This window comes from Humulus lupulus, chromosome 1, assembly GCF_963169125.1.
Source record: "Humulus lupulus chromosome 1, drHumLupu1.1, whole genome shotgun sequence".
NCBI classification, from domain to species: Eukaryota; Viridiplantae; Streptophyta; class Magnoliopsida; order Rosales; family Cannabaceae; genus Humulus; species Humulus lupulus.
Genome location: NC_084793.1, coordinates 173,971,813 through 173,995,206, shown reverse-complemented (window position 1 = coordinate 173,995,206; position 23,394 = coordinate 173,971,813). Strand labels below are relative to the sequence as shown.

Sequence of the window (23,394 nt, the reverse complement as noted above, 5' to 3'; positions counted from 1 at the left end):
ATGAGACTTAGCTTATATTAACCTAGTTGGACTATGCCTCCTCATCAAAGGCTTCAGTTAACTAGAAAGCTCACACTTCTGCCTCAATTAGACTACTATAGATACTAAGCCCATAAACAAGAGATCACCTAAAATTAAATGGGCTAGATAAGCAAATAACTATATATCAACCCATATTTTATAAAATATTAAAATAAATAATGTAAGCCCAAATAAAAGTCTAACATTCTCCCACTTGGGCTACATTAATTTTGTAATACATATATATATATTGTTATCTCTGTTTCCTCCCCACATTCACGACCTCGTACATTGAGTCCATGGCCCACCCTGAAGGGACGTAAGGCCCAGATCGAGCCCAATAGACGGGGAAGGAGTGAGTCCTGGAGGCTCAAATATCAATAAGCCCAACAATGTCTCAGAATGAAAGTCGGGACCATGAAGTTGGCACATTTCTTCTTCCCGAATCTAAAAATGGACCGGGACAATAGCGGATGAATCTGGACTTTGGTAAACAAACTAGGGTTGTGGTAAATGGATCAGGATGTTAGTAAATGAACTTGGACCGGGTAACCGGATTGGGCGTGATAAACTGGTCCCAACATTGACATCACCTCGAGAAACATGGAGTCTTGTCCCCATAACTAACCTGCAGAAGAGGTTACATACGAAATGTATACCGCTATTTCAGAACCGTAGACGGATCCTGTCCCTCGGATCTCCTCAGAAACCCACCCGAATCAGACTAAAGCTGCATACTGTGATCAGTCTTATAATGTGGTAGTGCTCAAGTCGGCCCAATGGGCCCTGATTAGTGTCTTTTAGTCAATAAAATCCTTTGTATTAAGCCTCCATTAGTGAGAAAATAGTGTTTATACCCTTATTGGGCTCGGATTAGTCCAACCCATATGAACAGTTGTGCACTATGGAAAAGATTCGATTTTTCTCTTGTAAGCAATTACCCTACTCAAATTCAGAGAAAACTCCATTACTAAAACTCTTTAAGCTCTAATACAGCTGACTTGTGGACTAAGGCTCTTTAATGCCCCAACCACGTAAAATCCCTTGTGTGATTATCTCTAATCTTTTCATCTTAAGCTCTCTTATCTTTTATAATTCTAGTTTCCGAAAAACTCGGTAAACATATATATTTTAAAATAATTTTATTTAAAAACGACTCATGGGTTGAGTAACAAGAAAAATATTGTGGCCACTTTTAAAAATAATAGTTCCTTGATAGTATCTAAAACAACCTGTCCAATTTAATCCTTGATATTGAACTATGATTATCACTTTGCTTTCCAATCAAAAAAAACATTCATAATTACAAATACCAAAGTATTAAATTGACATGGTCAATAAGTCTAGTAGTGTGGTAAGAGATTATGTCCAACATGTGATCAATTATATAACATAATCTCTTTATGAGTCCTCATTTCACTGATACCGTGATGCCTAATAAATAAGCCAGTGAAATAACCAAAATACTGCTTAATAAATAAGTCAGTGTTATACCATTAACTGCGCATAAAACAGCATGATATCCATGCCATTAAGCAAATAAACTTAATAATGATAACAACAATATTATGAACTACATGCTTTCAACTCAACATTCTCAAGAATATAACAAAACATAAATGAAAGCATAACTATTCATTGATAAAAAGAAACAAAAAAAAAAAATTTGTAGTTCATAAGTTCAATAAAGAAATTACAAATAATCATAATTCTTGGTGGATAAAAGAAAACTCCCACTAACCAAAAAGATCAAAGGATTCTAAAATGCCCATATCAACAACATGTTTATTAAACAATGATGCACTTAATCCTTTGGTTAGAGGATCCGTCAACATCAATTATGTCTTGCAATTCTCTATTATAACATCTCATTTCTTGACTAGGTCTCTGACAGTAAGATACTTGATCTCCATATGTTTCGAAGGACCACCGATCTTATTATTCTTTGCAAAGAAAACGACAGCACTATTATCACAATAGATCATCATAGGTAAGGAAATAGAATCAACTACTCATATCTCTGTAATCAGATTTCTTTAGTCACACAGCTTTCAAGGATGCCCCATAACAAGCTACAAACTCAGCATACATAGTAGATAAATTAATCAAAGTCTGTTTTACACTTTTCCAAGAAATAGCTGCGCCAGCCAAAGTGAAAATATATCCAGAATTTGACTTTAAATCATCCACATAACCACCAAAATCAGAATCTGAATAACCAACAACTCGAAGATTCTTAACTTTCTTATAAACAAGCATAAAATTCTTGGTTCTTTGTAAATATGTCAAAACTTTCTTTGCAGCAACCCAATGATCACGCTCAGGATCAAACAAATATCGTCCAAGAACATTTACCACAAACTTCAACTCCAACATTGTTTCCTACTTTAAGTTTTGACTCCCTCTGATTTGGTTTCTTGAGATCCCTTAGCCCCTGCAAGGTAGTAGTAACATGAATTGTGGCACCACTAGCCAACCACCAAGAATCAATAGGAACATCAACTAGATTAGATTCAAAACAAACACAAGCTAAAGGAGTACCTGATTGTTTTTTCTTCTTTTCTAGCCAAATCTTAAATTTGTGACAATCAGTTCTTCTATGGCCCATTTTATCAAAGAAGAAACACTTAACATTATCATACTTTGATTGAGCATTCTCCTTTTTCTATCCATTATTATGCTTCTTTTTATTATCAGTGCTCTTAGGAGTGTTGTTCCTCTGATTTTTGAATCTCTCTTTTCCTTTATTTGGCTTGAGTTGAGAAACATAATGAGCTGACTCATTCTTCTCATTTTTCAACTTGTTTTCACCAGCCGCACACTTCAAAATTAGGTCATTTATGCTCCATGTGTTGATTATAAGTGTTGTAGCATGTCTTAATGAGACTGAAAGACGCGGGAAGAGCATGGAGAGCATGATGAATAATATAGGAATCAGGTAGAGGAACCTTACAATCTTTTATCTTTGACTGAATATTGACAATTTTGAGAACAAAATCCCTTACTCCTTTAGTTTCATCATATTTGATGGTTTGAATCTCATCCATAAGAGATCCAGTTTCAGCATTCTCACCAATGTCATACAATTTTCCCACATTAGTTAAAAACTCTTTGGCATTAGTGGTCTCAGGCAGACCACTCAAAAGATGTTCAAGAATCAATCTTTTCATAGCTATAAGACTAAGACGATTTGACTTTCCCATTGTGCATGGAGAGTTCGTTGGGCAGTAGTGCTCGCATCAGTAAGAGCAGCATGTTGATCTTTACGCATGCATAGGTCCAAGTCCATGATTCCCAAACTAAAATCCACTAAAATATCATAAATTTGTTGCAAATAAATGGTTACATTTTTTATTATTCCTTAGAATGAAAAGAATACAACACTATATTAGGACCATAAAATTCTCAAAAGAAATCAACATAGTTGGCTAATTATCTTTGCCAACTTATTACAAAATATATCAAATAAGGAAAGGTATTCTCTGAACAACAAAATCATGAAATTTCAACAAAATTTACATTAATAATTGAATATATATTTAAAATTGTATTCAAATATATATATTTTGATATTTTATATTAAAATGAGACCCATCGCTAAAATGATTAAATTTTATCATCACCACCTCTTGGCTAATTAGCCAATTGTCTAAAGCTTTATATGTTTTGCAATTTAAAAATAACTTATTTTGATGACACATTATTTCAACTTTTTTTGTCCTGATTTAGTTTTTTTCTTTTATAAATACACAATTCTACTGTTTTTACAAAATGTGAAGAAAAAAAATACATGGTAAAATAACAATAAATTTTTTATCATCTTACAATTATTATTTCTACATTACCTTTATTACCTTAATGAATCCAATCATAAATCATTTATACTTTTAATTATTTTATTACCTTTCGTATTCTCCTATACAAACATTTTTTTTAGTAAATTATTGCTGTCATTTTCAAATAAAGAATCGAAATTTGGAAGGATTCTCCGGATTTGACCACGATTTTACTGAATTTCAGTCTTATATTAATAATTAAATGATAATAAAAAAAGTCTTGCATTAATAGTAGAGTAGCACGTAATAAATCGGAACAGCTCAGACCAAAGTTGACCTACCTATTATCTAAATATAACTATTACGGTAACATTTAAAAAAAAAAAACACAAAGCGGTAGTTATTAAGACTTGCAATTCGTGTGAACGTATTAAATTCGTATCGACACGATTAAGATATGATACGATTGAGATAAATACAAACATGACATTATTATTAAATGTGTCAAAAATACAAATACATATATGATATGATTATTAAACAGATTAACACGAGACGAACACGATATGATACGATTAATTATAACTATATAAAAAAATCATAAAATCTATGCAAATTATTCGTGTTATCATGTCTGACATAATTACGACATGATATGATTATTAAATAGGTCAACACGATTATGACATGACACGATTAAGGTAAACATGAACACGACATGATTATTAAACGTGTCAAAAACTCAAACATGAACGCGACACAATTATTAAATGTGTCGTGTTCGTGTTTACCTTAATCGTATCATGTCGTATCATATTATCATGTCGTAACCCAAACTATCACTCCTACCCCTAGTAACTATTCCATCTTTCCATTATATATATATAAATATATAAAAGAATTTTCTTGAATAGTAACATCATTTTTGCTAAAACCGTAAATAATATTCAACAAAAATCAGAATTACCAAGCAAAAAATTGCTGTCTCCATCATTCTTATTCGTAATATTTGAGATGTCTGTAATTACAAGTAACTTTCATAGAAAAATGGTAGCAATTTTAAGCATTATTAAAAACTGATTATAATATTAATGGTCACGCCATATTTGTCGTCACATATATAAATCTCAATAAGGTAGCGAAAGTCAATAAGCTATTGGTTTCTTCACCTGTCATGGGAAGAAAAATAGTCTAAAAGTTTTTTATTATTTCTTTTCTGAAGAAGGGATTTGTTGTTGACAGTTGTTGTGCCGTGTCCGAACAAAGGGAGCAGTTACTTTTCTAATGAGCAAGTGATCCAAGCTGTGCTTTTATATTTGGTGACATATCCTTTGAGCGGTCCAATCAGGTCTCAACTGGTTAATATGTCAAACGCACATGTATCTCTATGCTCACTCACATCAATAATACTTCTTAAATGTATCAAGTAGATACGTGCACCATATAGTAAAATTTTGGTACATAATTTTAGTGGACACGTATGTATAAGTAAGAAGTATATGAGATGAAACTCTCTTATCAGTAGATATATTAGCTACCTCGCTAACTATTCATTAACAACTCCCTTGACTAAATATATTGTAGAAAATCTATCATATATTAGTTTAAAAGGAGTGTGCATTGCACGCTTGCAACCCATTGATTGAAAGAAAAAATTGTATCGATTTAAATACATGCATTCATACACGGATACACATAAAAAAAATTACTATTAATTCACTTTGAAAAAAATAACTAATCATAAAAAAAATTCTCTTATAAAATTGAAAACTATTTTTACATGTAAAAATGAGTTTGATAACATACAAAAATCAATGAAAAGATTATAATAAACAAATGACAATTAGGTACTTTTTTCCCCACATTGAAAACAATGAAAAATAAAGACAAAAAAAATACTAAAAGGAACTCAGAAGAGAAACAGATAAAATAAAAGGAAAATTTACAGGGAAATTTGACTTTTTATGCTTAATAGTATGGTGTAATACAAAATAATGATAGACATTTTTAACATTACAAAATAATGCCAAAATTTTTGCTAGTACCCAAAATACCCCTAAAAACAACTATCTCCTCTCTTCCCTCTCCCTTTCTTCCTTCCTCCTATCTTCCTTCTTCTTGTTTCTTCCTCACTCTCACTCACCTCACCTCACCTCACACCACCACTAAGAGCACCACGGTAGAGCTTGGGACCGCCACTAAGAAAGCCATTTGTAGACCAAAGTAAGGGTTGAGAAATCTTGGAGAAAAATTTAATGGGTAAACAATTTTTTCTTAAATACTTGGATTAGTGATGTTTCCATTAAACTTTTTGAGCATTTCGAATAGATCTGAGCAATATTTGTACATTTTTTTGGATTTTTTCTGGTTTTTTGTTGATCTGCGTTTTCTGGGAATTTTCTGGGTTAGTGTTGTGCTCGATGCCTGCTCAATGACACACCAATTTTAGCGTTGCATGTTCTGCTCGATGGGTACTCGATACCTACTTGATGGGTACTCGATGGTAATGTGCATTCTCACTTTTTCATGCATGCTCGATAGATGCTCGATGCAAGCTCGATGGCACATCATTTTTTACATTGCATGTTGTACTCGATGGGTACTCGATACCTACTCGATGGTAATGTGCATTCTCACTATTTCATGCATGCTCGATAGATGCTCGATGCCTGCTCGATACAAGCTCGATGGCACATCATTTTTTACGTTGTATGTTGTACTCGATGGGTACTCGATACCTACTCGATGGGTACTCGATGGTAATGTGCATTATCACTATTTCATTCATGCTCGATGGATGTTCGATGCCTGCTCGATGGCACATATTTTTTTACGTTGCATGTTGTGCTCGATGGTTACTCGATAGCTACTCGATGCAAGCTCGATGGTAATGTGCATTCTCACTATTTCGTGCATGCTCGATGTAGGCTCAATGCAAGCTCGATGGTCATGTTTTTCAGCATCATTAAAATACCATTTCCTACCATCTGTTTTTCAGCTAACTGTATTTGTTTTTTTTTTATTTCAGGTTCTACTGTTTACGTATTTGTTTCTTACAACGGTGTTTGGGAAATGCATGGTAGGAAATGGTATTTTAAGGATGCTGAAGGTGAAGTGATACCAATAGAGAATGATGTCACTTACTTGCAACTACTTGACATACTGCACGAGACATTTCAGGTGGATAGAGATGTGTATGAATTGAAACTCGAGGTGCCATACGTATGCGGCGAGCAACCATTTGCACCGGTTCAATTGAAGAATGATCGTCAAGTTCGTGTATTCTTAGGAATAAGCTTGAATGAACGGGTAGTCTTATGTGTGACTCCAGTTAAGAAGAATGTCATATCAGATCCTTCTCCCAGTGTGAACAAAAAAGACACGACCAGTATCGATCCATCTCTTGCAGGTAGCAGTTACAAGCATCTTAGCGAGGTGGGCACTTTTGTTCCAGTTACTGATCCGATGGCTACTATTAAGCTTGATATACCACAAGGAGGTCCCACAGGTGTGCTTGAGGCATATGAGTACGATCCCTATGTAAATGATGATCCAGTTGGTAATTGCTTTGAAGATGATGATGATGGTTCCGAGGATGACTCGTATTATAGTGCAGATGTTTCAAATGAGGAGTTAGACATTTCCCAAGCCCAACAAGTAGAAGAAGAGTCAGGACTGCCTCTTGCACAGGCACCTCTCCCAACTCAAGGACGCTGAGCACCTGCTAAAAGCAGTAATCAACCTGCTAGGACAGAAGATAACACTGGGTGGAGGGAGACAATTGTATCAAGAGAAGATCACACCAGATGGAGTGCCCCAATGTTTACAAAAGAAGATATTGAGGCATCTGCTAAAACCCATTCCTCATCATCTGGTGGACCAATGGGAGAAATATATGTTGGGAAGACTTTTGAGGACAAGATTGATTTAAAAACCAAAGCTGCTCTATTTGCAATGAAGAATAACTTTGAGTATACGGTGAAAAAGTCTGGTACTGACGTGTGGTTTATCACATGCAAAGATCCTGACTGTTGTTGGAGATTGAGAGGGAAAAAACAACCAATGTCCCCCATGTTTGAGATCACGGTATACAAGAGCGTACACACATGCTAACTAGAAGTGCGACAAAAAGGTCATCGTCAAGCTGCACCGTTGGTCGTTGGACACCTCATAAAGAACAAATACGCAGTTGATGGGACCAGTTACATGGCAAACAACATAAATGAGGATATGAAGAAAATTTTTGGTATTGATATGAGTTATGAAAAGGCATGGAGATGTAGAGAGAAGGCACTTACGTATGTTAGGGGGACATATGAGGATTTGTATTGCAAGTTGCCATCCTACTTGCACATGTTGCAGCAAAAGAATCCAGGTACAATTACTGATTTTGTCACTGAAGATGGTCGTTTCCTATATTGCTTCTTTGCCCTTAGAGTTTGTAGGAGAGGATTCAGATTTTGTCGTCTTGTGATATGTGTGGATGGCACGTTCTTGAAGAATAAGTACGGTGGCCACATGCTATGTGCCGTTGCTTTGGATGCGAATAGTGATTTATATCCAATTGCCTTCGGGTTGGTGGATAGTGAGAACCACAACTCGTGGAAATATTTCATGACGAAGTTGAAGGAAGCCATTGGGGACGTTGATGACTTGGCTTTCGTGTCAGATAGGCATGCGAGTATTATTCATGCTCTAGAGGTTGTCTTTCCTGATGCCTACCACGGCGCATGCTACCATCACATCAGTATGAATGTGAAAGCCAAGTTCAAGACTGATCACTGTCACAGTGAGATGTGGGCAGCAGCCTATGCATAGAAGAAGACCGAATTTCTAAAGCATTTTGAAAATATTAAGCGAATGGATCCTCCTATAGCTGCCTATTTGGAGGGAATTGGTTTTGATAAGTGGTCTCGTCCTTTCTTTCCTGGAAAACGATACAATATAATGACAAGCAACTACGCTGAAAGCTTCAACAACAAGACCAAGGATGCAAGAACCTTTCCAGTTACAATTTTTTTAGAATTCATTCGGTTCACACTACAGTCTTGGTTTTCTGAACGACGTAGTGTGACAGAGAAGACTACCACCAAATTATCCACCCTGATGGAGGCAGATGTATCAAACAATGCTGACAAAGGAAGGTTCATGAATGTATATGCCCTTGGTCAATTCGAGTTTCATGTAACTGGTGCAGACAGCGTTGCTGAGGTGAATTTGATGACGAAATCATGCTCATGTGGGGTATTCCAGCTCATAGGCACACCTTGTCCACATGCAGCTGCAACAGCTATAGAGCGTGGAGTGAACCTTTACTCTTTGTGTTCACCGTTTTACACCATTGAGTCATGGAGGAATTCGTACAAAGAAACCATTTACCCAACTGGGAACGAGGATGACTGGATACTTCCAGATGACATTAAGAATATGGTAGTTGGTGTACCCATAGAGAAACAACAAGTTGGTCGCCCAGAAAAGCCAAAGCTAGGAAGACCAAGGACAAACCGTTGGCCATCTGGTGGGGAAAAACCAGTTACAATGCGTAAGTGCAGTAGATGTGGTGGTCGTGGCCACAACAAATCCTCACGCAAAGCTCGACTTTGAGTTTATTTTTTGTTGTATTTTATTTAAACTTGAAGTTGAAGGTTATTTTTCGTTTTCTTTTTTTTATTGTCGTTAATGAATTTTGGTCGTTAATTGTCGTTAATAAAAAGATACTCGACTCAAAAAAATTTCTTAAAAATCTACATTTTAAGAAAATAAATATAACAAGAGAATGTTCAATGTCTAACATTCTGATACCATAAGTCAACTGTCCATTTGTTTCTGAACAACTCCATGTTGTCATCACAAATCGTGTCAAGTGGTAGCCTACCCAAAAAGTGTTCGATGTGCTTGATGGCATACACACCACAATCTCCACTGTAACCAAAACATAAATTGCATTAGTAACAAAATCAACATAGAATTTAATTTAAAAAACTTGAATAAAAACTAGACTTTTGTTTACCTGACTTTGGTTTGGGGTACTGAATCAACTGGCATGCAGTGCACATTGAACTCTTTGCATCTTTTAGCTCCAGGTGGAATCGTCAACCGAGGATCGTCCTTGAAAAGTTGTGACTGCAATAACAACGATGGGAACAAAGTAGACCATGACTTCATAAAAGATTGCAGTTGTTTATCACTCATCACGGTCATGTCCGAATCATAAACATTCAGAGTCCAAGTAGAAATGGAGGCTTTAACTGCAAACCAATGCGCTTGAAGGTAGTTCTGGCACCAATATACATCGAACCCCCATCGAGCATGCATCTAATTTCTTAGGTTTAAACCTGGAACCCATAATGGGCCTACCCCATCGAACCAACATCGAACCCCTAAGGCCTACCCTATCGAACCAACATCGACAAGCATCGAACCCAACAAATACCAAACCCATCGAGCATGCATCGAACCCCCATCGAGCATCAAACCTAAACTTGGAACCCTTAACGACTTAACCTATCGAACCCCATCGAGCATGAATCAAACCTAAACTTGGAACCCTTAACGGCTTAACCTATCGAACCCCCATCGAGCATGCATCAAACCCCCCCATCGAGCATCGAACCTAAACTTGGAACCCTTAACGGCTTAACCTATCGAACCCCCATCGAGCATGCATCGAACCCCCCCATCGAGCATGCATCAAACCCCCATTGAGCATCGAACCTAAACTTGGAACCCTTAACGGCTTAACCTATCGAACCCCCATCGAGCATGCATCGAACCTCCCATCGAGCAACCTTACAGACCCACAAAAATCCCAGGCTTCACTAAAACATACCCACACTATTCCATACCCAAAACAAACCAGATTAATCCATACACACAAACAATCCCACACTAATCCATACACAAACAATTCCACACTAATCCATACACATACACACAAACACAAACAATAAGCTTACCTTTGTTTTGGGTATGGAGAAACTTGAACTGTGGGTTTTGGATGACAGACGGCGAGAGGCGACAGGCAACACGGACGGACGGCGAGAGGCAAGACGGAGGCGCGGGGTTTCGACGGGGGCTGCGACGCGGGGCAGCGCGGCTTCGACGGGGGCAAGCGCGACTTCGACGGGGGCTGCGATGAGGACTCGAACCGAGAGTTTGAGAGAGAAAGCTTGAACGGAGGGGGGAGATCTGGGTAGTTCAATGGTCGGGGGGGGGGGGGGTGGGAGTTTGTGATCGAGAGTTTGAGAGAGAGAGGGAGAATCAAAATTGGGATTGGGGGGAATTGTGACAGGGGCATTTTGGGTACTAGCAAAAATTTTGACATTATTTTATAATGTTAAAAATGCCTAGCATTATTTTGTATTACACCACACTATTAAGCATAAAAAGTAGAAACAAAAAAAGAATGAAGTAAGTGAAAATGAAAACAATCACTTATCATAAGTGTCAAAAAATATAAATAATAAATTTATTTTGGAAAAATATAAATATTAATTATATAATATAATATGGTTGCCGAAAAAAATCAAATAAAAATTATATCTCAGTATGTGAATAATATAGCAAAATAACTATTGAGATTTTTACAATTAAGATGAAAAGTAATCCAAATACTGGAAGACTATGAGTATGAATCTATTTTTTTTTTAGGAAAAATTACATATAGTATTCTAAATTAAAAAAAAAGTTGAAAAAATACATAATTTTACAAAAATTATAAAAATACGGGTAACAGTTTATAGCAATTATGTAATCGTCTGTTACAATTTTTTATTTAGTTTGTAAATGTTGTTTAGAAAATTGTAACATATAATTACAAACTTATAAACTTTAGTTATAAAAAAAAACTGTATTCTTATAAATTTGTAAATTTTGTTTAAAAAAAAAAACTTCGTATTTACGATTATGCTCTTCCGTATTTATATAATATTTTTTAAATTCCATATTTTTATTATTTTTTTAAATTTTAGGTATTTGAGTAAATTTTATTTTTTTATTATTAATTTTTATATGTTTTTGTTTTGAATACTGTTATAAGGTACCTTAGGACATAATATATTACTATTTTGGTAACACATTTCAATTTAAATTAAAATGTGTGAGATTCAATATTTATTAAGATAAGGATGAAGTACACCTTAACATTCCTTTTAGCATTTCACTTTTGATTTTAGTAACATGGTGAAAACCAATTTACTGGCAAACGTAAACGATTTTCGTTGGTTTCGAGTTGCGACAAAGAAATTGATAATCACTGTTAAGAATGAGGTCCATTTGATTCATAATATCATAATAAGAAAGGAAGCATGATACTATGCTTTGCTCAAAAGTAGTTTGGCCGAGTGGTGTTCATTCAACGTCTTGCTCGTTGAACAGTGTCTGCGTAAAAATAAACCAAGATGACACTAGAATGCAGAAAATAAAAGGCTCTATAGAGATATTATAAGCTTAAGACACTACTCAATATTTTGTTTGCAACATAATGATTTTGAATTACAAACGAGATTGACTTCACTGTAGCCAACAACATTTAATGTTCGACAAATTTTGGTATACTATTACTTACCAACATACTCTCAGATATAGGACTTGAAAGGAAATTAGTGAGTTCTAGCTCTTTGATACTTTGTCAATCTCTAATAAATAAGATTGACTCGTGAACTACGTTAATTTTTTAGCCAAACCACCTAAAATTGAGTTTCTAATTTATTTTATAAGTTTATTTTTTGCTGATTATTTTTTATTTCATAAGTTACTTGTCATTTTATTAAATGTCATTTTGGGTAAATAATTTTATTATTGTTAGAAAATCTTACATGAAAAGTGTGTGAGATCATCATAACATTTATAAGAGCATAAATTACTCAATTCATCACCCAATTGAATTTTTAGATGGACTCTATACTATTTGCCATGCACCTCATTCAACTTTCTAAACCACATTCTAACACAAATAACATGTGGATGAAGGAGTAGGTATAAAAGAAATAATGTAACAATAATCAACGTGATGTCTAGATAAGCTAGTAAATGTACTTTTTGTCATGGATAAGTGCATTATTACTGTAAGCCCTACTAATCCAGGACCGTTACACCGTGTGTTTAAAATAGTGCTTAACTTGTTAAGTGAGTCATATGGACTTAAACGTGTATTTAAAGTTAACCAATGACTTAGGTATTAAAAATTTTTGTCAAGGAAGTAATACTTTTCATTAAAAAGTTTGAGTACATAAACGGGATCCTAAAAAGAGTTTATAAGTTAAATACATATGTGAACAAAATACAAAAGTGGTCATCCGAAGTGGCAAAACAGGGCATGTCCCTAGTTCCTCAAGAGAAATCCTGGTCGTGGCGGTCAAGGAAGCTGCATATGTACACACCACCCCTAGAGCTCTCCAACTCGTGTCTGGTTCAGCTTCTCATTGCCCTTAACTGCACAACATAGCGTCTGTGAGCCTAGGCCCAGCAAGAAAACCCAATTAACAGAACTAGATAATCAACAGAATATAAATCGCCAATAGCATGCTTCACAGTTATAATCAAACTCAAGCAAGCATATAATTCATTTATATGGCCTCTATGCTGAACGAGCGCATATCACACTCCTAGAATGGCCCCTCCATACGGCCAACATTACACATGCTTATTGTCGATTACAGTTTTATAGTCGAACAGTCCAGACAAATACAAACATATATGAACCACAAATACAACACAATCACACATATTCAAAGGACGTTCATATTTAAACAAATATACAAAGCATGGTTATAACCATGTTTGTTAATCGAGGCCAATGCCCTAATCTTGGGGCAAGTGTCAGTTTTCTTACCTCGGGTCCTGTGAGGAAGGTAAAACGACCCTGAGTGTGATTCCTGTCCCAAGCCTCGTGGAAACCCTAGTCACAACGCAAGTATAAACTTATAAGGAACCAAATCTAGATTTCGAGTTCCAATTCAAACCCTAACTCTTGGAACCACTATTCCCAATTAAGGGGGCACTAGAAACATCCCCTGAGCCCCCAAGAGGGCCCCCAAAATATATTCACGAGACTCCAAGCCTTAATCCCAAAATTTAGAAAACTAACATTTCAGGGCACCTGGCGCAGTCCCGCCCACATAAATTTTGGGGTTTTTGGAGCACTGACGTACTCACACCCTGCCCAACGCGTTCAGCACGCTATTACTGTCCTGGACTTATAAGTCGAGCTTTTCATATTGGCCATGCCATTTCGCCATGCGTTCTGCACGCTAATGCTGTAACGTCTTGCGTTTTCGAGTACTTTTAAACAACTCGGGTCGGGATTTTTTCCCCGAGTGAAGAATATTATTTTAAATAATATTATATTTGTTTGGAAATTATTCCATGAGTTATTGCTAGCCAAATTATGAATTTTTTGATTTAAAAGTCAAGAGAAGTGATCTAAATTTTATGTACGCAAGTATACGTAGTCGTGTCAAGTAGTAAATTCCGTAAGAACAGATATCGTCCCACCGAGACTATCTCCCAAGTACCACTAATTGATTTTCGAATACTATTTGGTTAATTATAATTTAAGTGAACAATTAAAAATAAAAGAAATCCTATAAACTATGAACCAAAATTAAAGAACTGGAAACAAAACAATGAATCACTACTTAAGAATCAATAATAAAAAAAACCTATGAATTAATTTCATCAACTGTTCATTCTATTAATTTTAAAAATCAATTCTAAATCTCTTCTTTCTATTCTAATAGTAGGTTAATATAATCAATTCCCATTCTTTTTCAAGATATAAGATCTCAATCTATATGCAGGTTTTCTACATTTCTGTGATAAACTTGAACATATAAAAGGCATTAAACACGGAAACCTAATTACTACACAAGTCATATAGGTACTTTCGTCCAATATGCACCCTATGTCTATACAATGATAGCATATTCAATTCTCATCTTTCAAATTTTGAATCAAAACCATTAAATCAATCAAATAGTGAACAAGTATTTACTAGCATTAAACAAACATCAAATAAATTAGAATAGAGAAGAAGTATCAATAGAATATCATAATAAAATTAAATAGAATCTCAGTGATTACATTAATTCATAGATAAAAGAAATTAGTTCATAAATGCCATGATGAAAATAAACTGCAAATAATTATCCATAAGATTAACCTCAGAATTCAGATGAAAACAAAATAGAGAAAATAATTACAGCAACCTCTTTTTATCTAGGGATTATAAAACTTCCAGTCCTCCTACATTCGCAGCATCATGTTCCTTAAATATCCCTCCAAAGTTCTCGAGTGAATTGACCAGATTACCCTTCAAAAAGTAGTCTAAAATCTGAAAAACGCATCACCAACGCTGTATTCGTAGCGCTATTGTCAGTGACAAAATTCCTCAAAATTTAGTGTACTAGCGTTGTAGCGCTCTTATTGTAGCGGTAAAGTCAGAACCGAAACACCTGGAAATTTTGCTTGCTAGCGGTGTAGCGCTTTTGTTGTAGCGCTGCTTAATTGTTCATGATAGCGTTGTGGCGCTGCATTTATAGCGTTGTGGCGCTAAAGTCAGAAGCATTCGTGCATCGAAGTCCTTTGTAGCGCTACAACGCTCCCTTGATAGCGCTATAGTGCTGTTAACAACACCCAAAATTGTACATATCAATCCCGAAAAACCTGATTTTGTTCCACTTTCCCTCCTTTTCACTCTTTTTACCAATTTAGCATGGAAAACCTGAAACATGAACAAACGAACATAATTCCAAAATAAAATAATCGTAAACTAACGAAAAACACCCTAAAAACTAGACCATAAAAGAGCCTAAAACTCGTTTATCAAACTCCCCCAAACTAACCCTTTACTCGCCCTCGAGTAAATAATCTAACTAGACTCAAACCTAACAAACCATATTCACATAACCAACCAATTCAACACTCAAGACTGTTATGCATATATAATTCGCAGGACAAACCATCATGTTATTTAAACATTAATCTAGATTTTCAGTCTCAATCACTTCACCATTTCACTGCAATTTATCAACACCAAAACTCATTTACTCATAACTCGCAAATAAGATAATTGAACCACTTTATGCACATCAAATTCTCACCAACTAACCACAAACTCAAATAGTCCATATGCCTGCATTACTTACTATTCTCCATTAATATAAACAAATGCACAAATAAGAATCAATAGGACTTTATAAGGGTTGTAATAAAAGGCTTAGGTATAGGTAGATGAAGAGACAATTTTAGGCTTAATCATACCACAAGCATTCCACTAAACAAGCTTTCCCAACAATTTCACACCACTCATCCCTTGTTATCCCTTTTCTGTGCAATGATTGAGAATATATATATATATATATATTTTCTTCAATAAACTCCCCAAAACTTTGATTTTTCAATAAATAATTATTTGGGAGCATAATCACTTTTCACTTTCTTTTCTTAATTTTTTTTTCTTCAATATCTTTCTCAATCAAAAGTAATTTCCTTAATAACACATAATACAAACATCCCTTTACACATTCACTCCCCTCATATAATAATTTTCATGCTCATGGTATGGGTCAAAAACAGTAAATGATATTTCATTTTACAGTTAGGCTCAAAAGAATGTATTAATCAAGAAAATAGTTATAAGGCTCAAAAGGGTTGACTAAGGGTAAAATTTAATAGGGTTAGCTTGAAAGGCACAACCAGTCCAAAAATTGCCTTTATCATTTTCCTAAATGTGCACTGTTTCAAATTTCATCTCAAATAGTAAGTAAGCAGGTTCTAGAATTTTTCAAACTTTTCAATCCACAATCCAAATTTGTCATGCATAAAATAACTCAAGTATAGCATTTACAATGTATGCGAAATAGATCTCTAATGTCAACAAATCACAGTGAAAAAAAAAACAAAGTAATCTAACCAAGCACACAGATTATTTTTAGAAACACATCAATTTTTCCTTTGGATTATACTACAAAACAGTCAATCATATTGAAATGGCAATTATTATCAACTTAATTTATACTCTAAAACATGACTCCAAACGAACAACTGATGAAAATTAAAAACAAACAAACCGTAAAACAAACAAAAACGCATAAGAAATAAATCTCTCCCCCAAACTTAAAACCGAACATTGTCCCCAATGTTAAGTATATAAAGAATGAGAATAGAGATTTACCTGACCAGCCACGTCAGTATGGCGGTGGTGGCGGCTGAGACGAAGGTCCCTCGAAAGGTTGAGACTGCGGAGGCTGTGGCGCTATAACCACCTAAACTTCAAAATTTTCACGGGTTACGAGTTACAACACAATTGTTCCAGAATAAAACTAAAAACAACTAAAACAAAATCTCTAAAAACATTGTTCCAATAAAAAAAACAAAAACAAAAACAAATATCATAAAATTTAAAATAAACATAGGAATGCCTCCTAAGAGTGTTGTCTTTAATGTCTTTTAGCCGGACTCTTGTTTTCATTCATATTCAATCTTGGATCAAGTCCTCCCCTCACGTCCTTGAGAGCCATAGTGTCATGAGTTGGCCCTCGTTTCTTGTGATTAGAAATTGGTACTTTCCCCCGCTCATATAACATTCGAATTCTTTCACCAAAGTACTTTTTTAATTGGTTTCGCCCCTTCCTCATTCTGGTTTTCACTATGGAGCTTGTCTTAGAGCCTTCCAACTTGTTCTCTCCTTGGTTCACCACTTCAACTCTACAACACGTTGGAATTTCTATTGCTGCAAAAACTTTAAATATAACTTCCTCTTTTTGCACTCGCAGCTTTAATTCACCTATTTGTACATCAATTAACGCCCTACCAGTCGTTAAGAATGGTCTTCCAAGTATTATTGGATTATTTTCATCTTCCTCCATATCTAAAATAATAAAGTCCGCAGGAAAGATGAATTTACCCACTTTTACCAATACATTCTCAATAACTCCATGAGGATGATTAACTGTCCTATTTGCCATCTACAAAGACACTGTAGTTGGCCGAGCTTCTCCCAAATTTAGCTTCTGAAAGATTGATAGAGGCATCAAATTCACACTAGCCCCTAAATCACATAATGCCTTTGTTTCTACTAAACTCGCTATAGAACATGGGATATTGAAACTACCAGGTTCTTTAAGCTTTGGAGGTAGTTTCTTCTGTAGTATTGCACTGCACTCTTCAGTTAATGCAACCGTCCCATAATCCTCTAGCTTCTTTTTCTTTGACAAAAATTCCTTCATGAACTTCACATAGATGGGCATTTGCTCTAATGCTTCTGTGAACGGTATATTAATATGTAGCTTCTTGAACACCTATAAAAGCTTTACAAACTGCTTATCCAAATTATGCTTGTGAAGCCTTTGTGGATACGGAATTCTAACATGGTGGTCAATGCTCATTGGTGGTACCACTTCTTTCTTGTTAAGGTCTTCAGTAACCTTTTCTTCATTAGACTTCTCTTTCTTTAGAAAATCTGCAGTAACCTCCTCTTGTGCTGGACTAGTGACATATCGATACTCTAACTTCTTGCCCTTGTTTTCTACTGTAGGCCCCTCATACTTAGTCCCACTCCTCAAGGATATTGCATTACACTGCTCTTTAGGATTAACTTATGTAGTGCTAGGCAAATTTCCTTGAGCTCTATTAGACATTAAAGTAGCCAATTGCCCTATTTGAGTCTCCAAACTCCTTATGGACGCCCTGGTTTCAGTCATGAATTGGTTGAGTACATCAGATTGAGGTTCAGCTGGTTTCATTGCATTTGTTGACGTGGTCTATTTTGTGCAAGTTGATAATAGCCAGGTGGAGGATTTTGTATGCATATTGCTGTGGATATGGTGGCCTGGGCAGGTTGATATTGTGGCTGAGGTGGAGGATAAGGTTGGAGAGTGTTTTGGTTGTTAGACCAGGAAAAATTAGGATGGTTCTTCCAAGCTGGGGTATAGGTCATGGAATTGGAGTTATTAGATTGTCTCGGAAAATTTCCTATAGCTTGTACTTCGCCCATGGGCATATTATTCATATCTATAGCAGGGCATTGGTTTGGTTGATGGTTTGTACTACACACTTCACAAAGGTTTTGAACTTGCATAGCTTGAGATGGGAGTGTAGTCTTTTGTAGTTGCTTTGTCAAGGCTGCAACTTGAGCTGTAAGCATGGATATAGCATCCAATTCCATCATTCCAACCATCTTCTTTGGTTGTCCCCTTTCAGTTGGCCATTGGTAATTATTCATCGCCATCTCCTCTAATAGCTCATATGCCTCATTAGCACTCTTACTCATAAAGGCACATCCCGCTGCAGCATCTATAACTGTTCTCGTTGTTCCATTCAACCCATTATAAAAATTATGCACCAACATCCACTTTTGATAAAAGTTATTAATCTCACCCCTTAACTTTGCAGCCTTTGTTGGAGGAAAGAATTTGGCAAGGAATTTCTAAGCTAACTCCTCCCATGTAGTGATAGAATTCTCCTGTAAAGATATCAGCCAACTCTTCGCCCTATCCCTTAGTGAAAAGGGGAATAACCTTAGTCTTATAGCATCATCACTCACCCCGTTCATTTTGAACGTTGCACATAACTCCAGAAAATTAGCTATGTGTAAATTGGGGTCCTCTGTTGGCATACCTCCAAACTAAACAGTTCTTTGGACCATTTGAAGGATGGCTGACTTAATCTCAAAATTGTTGGCAACAATGGTTGGAGGTCTAATGCATGAATGCACTCCTGTAACAGTAGGAAGTACATAATCTCTTAATGTTCTTGGTCCTTGCTCCCTTGGAATTTCTGCAGCCCCTTGACCATTATTAGCACCGTTTCCCAAATTGTCAGCAATGGTAAACTCCAATCTCCTCTTTATTTTCCGGTTCTGTCTGCACGTTCTTTCAATTTCCCGATCTATTGGTATAATCTCCTTTTGTCTATTGCTTCGCATATACCAACAAGTCCAGAAACACAATAGAACCTTGATCCAAATAAATGTTAACAGAATTTAAATAAAATAAAATAACCAAATTAGAACAAATAACAATAACTGTGATATTGGAATATAAGTCCCCGGCAACGACGCCAAAAACTTTATCTGAATTATCTGTACGCAAGTATACGTAGTCGTGTCAAGTAGTAAATTCCGTAAGAACGGATATCGTCTCACAGAGACTATCTCCCAAGTACCACTAATTGATTTTCGAATTCTATTTGGTTAATTAGAATTTAAGTGAACAATTAAAAATAAAAGAAATCCTATAAACTATGAACCAAAATTAAAGAATTGGAAACAAAACAATGAATCACTACTTAAGAATCAATAATAAAAAAAACCTAGGAATTAATTTCATCAACTGTTCATTCTATTAATTTTAAAAATCAATTCTAAATCTCTTCTTTCTATTCTAATAGCAGGTTAATATAATCGATTCCTATTATTTTTCAAGATATGAGATCTCAATCTATATGCAGATTTTCTACATTTCTGTGATAAACTTGAACTTATAAAAGACATTAAACACGGAAACCTAATTACTTCACAAGTCATATAGGTACTTTCGTCCAATATGCACCCTATGTGTATACAATGATAGCATATTCAATTCTCATCATTCAATTTTTGAATCAAAACCATTAAATCAAGCCAATAGTGAACAAGTATTTACTAGCATTAAACAAACATCAAATAAATTAGAATAGAGAAGAAGTATCAATAGAATATCATAATAAAATTAAATAGAATCTCAGTGATTACATTAATTCATAGATAAAAGAAATTAGTTCATAAATGCCATGATGAAAATAAACTGCAAATAATTATCCATAAGATTAACCTCAGAATTCAGATGAAAACAAAATAGAGAAAATAATTACAGCAACCTCTTTTTATCTAGGGTTTATAAAACTTCCAGTCCTCCTACATTCGCAGCATCATGTTCCTTAAATATCCCTCCAAAGTTCTCGAGTGAATTGACCAGATTACCCTTTCAAAAGTCGTCTAAAATCTAAAAAACGCATCACCAGCGCTGTAGCGCTGTATTCGTAGCATTGCAGCGCTATTGTCAGTGACAAAATTCCTCAAAATTTAGTGTACTAGTGCTGTAGTGCTCTTATTGTAGAGCTAAAGTTAGAACCGAAACACCTAGAAAATTTGCTTGCTAGAGCTGTAGCGCTCTTGTTGTAGCGTTGTAGCGCTGCTTAATTGTTCATGATAGCGTTGTGGCGCTGCATTTATAGCGTTGTGGCGCTAAAGTTAGAAGCATTCGTGCATCGAAGTCCTTTGTAGCGCTACGGCGCTCCCTTGATAGCGCTATAGCGCTGTTAACAGCACCCAAAATTGCACATATCAATCCCAAAAAACCTGATTTTGTTCCACTTTCCCTCCTTTTCACTCTTTTTACCAATTTAGCATGGAAAACCTAAAACATGAACAAACGAACATAATTCCGAAATAAAATAATCCTAAACTAACGAAAAACACCCTAAAAACTAGACCATAAACAAGCCTAAAACTCGTTTATCAATAAGACTTTCGGTCTTGGACCGACACGAAAATCCTGATCGGGTAAAAATCTCGGAAAATAAAATGAAACACTATGGCAAATATATTTTGCACATAAAATACATTCATAAAAATTAAAGTTTGGTCAAAAATAAAAAATCTAAGAGAAAATGGAAATTTTAGGGCATTTTGTGTTAAATGCTTAATTTTACCGAATTGGGGAATTTTATTCCATGAATGGACATTAGGTTAAATTTTATTGTGTGATTAATTAAAATAAATATGAGAGACATTTAATTTAATTATTTAGTGTTAAATTTTGTGTTTAAAACTTAATAAGAGTGAAAAAGGTTATAGGAAGTCAAATTGGATTTTTTTTCTTCTTGAGAAATATTTATTAACCTTTATATATAAAAAAATATATATGATCACATATACAATTAAAGGGGTGGCCGGCCATGTGAGAAATTATTTTGGTGGACCAAATGGTATTAATTTTAATCCCATTTTAACTATAAGGATTAAAGACACCAAGTCGATAGTAAAACACTTGAGTGTTTTTAGAATGATTTTAGAGTTGGGTAAGCTCTTCTAACCCCCAAAACCGACCACTTCCTCTCTCACTTTCACTATCCTCTTTTTGAATACCCTCTCAAGTTTTCTCTCCATCTTTGGTCTAGGAAGGGTTTTCCCTAAGGTAAAGTTTCAATAAACTAGACTTTTGTAAAGTTTTAACCATAGATTTTCAAATAGCTAATTATCTATGTTGTTGGGGGATTTGGTTAAGGTTTTGAAAGGTTTTTGAAGGAGCCAAAGCTAATAGGAAGATCCAAACCTTAAGCAAGAACAACAAAGAGGTAAAATTTTTATTTTTTATGGTTGTTATTGTATGATTTTTAGTTTTAAGCATTATTTTGTATAGTTAATGCTTAAAGTTTCTTGTTGGTGATGTAATATGGTTATGGTAGTTTTTTTATAATTTTTATGATGGTTGTGTGCTGATTTTTGAAAATAGGGACCAAAACCCCCAAGGGTTTTGTTGGAAACCCTAAAACAAAATACATGTTTTGAGCTGTGACTTCCAAGGGTTCAAGCATTCACTGTATATTGATTTTCTAAAATTTAATTGTATTGTGATGTTTTTGAGATTGAGTACATAAAATTGAGCTTTTGAAACACTAAAAAATATTTAAAAATGAGTGAGTTATGCTATTTCAAAATTTAGGTAAAAAACTGTTTTTTTGTATTCTTAATTTCGGGACCAAGTTTTGACAGCCACTACCAATTTTTTTAAAATTTGGTAGACATATTATTGGCATAACCTAGTATTCCACTGTAAAATTTAGTAAGAAAATACTGAACGGTTTGAAAGTTATTAAGTGTAAAAAATTTGGAAAAAATAAGGACTTGAAAATAAGGTCATTTTTACCTCATTGTTGGAAAATAATTTCACCAATAAAAAATGCTCCTTTGACCTAAGATTTTACAAAGACCTAAAAGGCATACCAAAAATGGAATTGGGAAATTTTGGTAACAATTGGGTAAGTAAATTTCAAGTTATGAACTAACAAAGTATGTAGTTAAAAATATGAAAAATAGAGTTTTCACACTTAGTGCAAAAATGAGATTTTGGAACTTAAGGTAAAAAATAAAATTTTGCTTATTACAAGATAAAAATTTGGTGAGTCTTGAAAACATATTTTGACCTAAAATACCACTTTGAGTTTAGTGGGAATTATTTTTATTAAAGAATTTTTATTCTTTCTAAAAATAAAAGAATTTATTTATTAATAAGTTAATAAATTAAAAGAGGTTTTAAAACCTTATATTTTGAGAAAATAATTGAGTGAATTCTTTTTCTAGTAAGTAAACTTGATTAATTGACTTCGAAAAGAGTTTATTTTCTTTAAAAATAATTAAGAAATTTAATTAGTATTTTCGGGATACAATACCGGCTAAAATCTTTTATATATTTTACCGACCGTTGAAAGTATGGGTTAATAGCAATACTTTTAAAGAATAAGATTTTTAGCGGATTGTGGGAAAATACTATTGTGATACCCAAGCCTAGGTATCAAGACCATAGGATAGGTCTCCCCGAGACTTAGGGTTTAGTCT

General features: G+C 34.8%; 1 protein-coding gene across 1 annotated transcript; it reads right to left on the bottom strand.

The window, feature by feature from the left end:
- Window positions 1-2,061: 2,061 nt before the first annotated feature.
- LOC133824689 (secreted RxLR effector protein 161-like) lies at window positions 2,062-2,397 on the bottom strand. Its single transcript, XM_062257653.1, has one exon. It carries the CDS (start codon window positions 2,395-2,397, stop codon window positions 2,062-2,064), a length of 336 nt encoding a protein of 111 aa, XP_062113637.1.
- Window positions 2,398-23,394: the final 20,997 nt, after the last annotated feature.

Bases quoted from the DNA above. Each gene is read 5' to 3' on its own strand.
- LOC133824689 (XM_062257653.1), bottom strand. From the start codon at position 2,397: ATGTTGGAGTTGAAGTTTGTGGTAAATGTTCTTGGACGATATTTGTTT.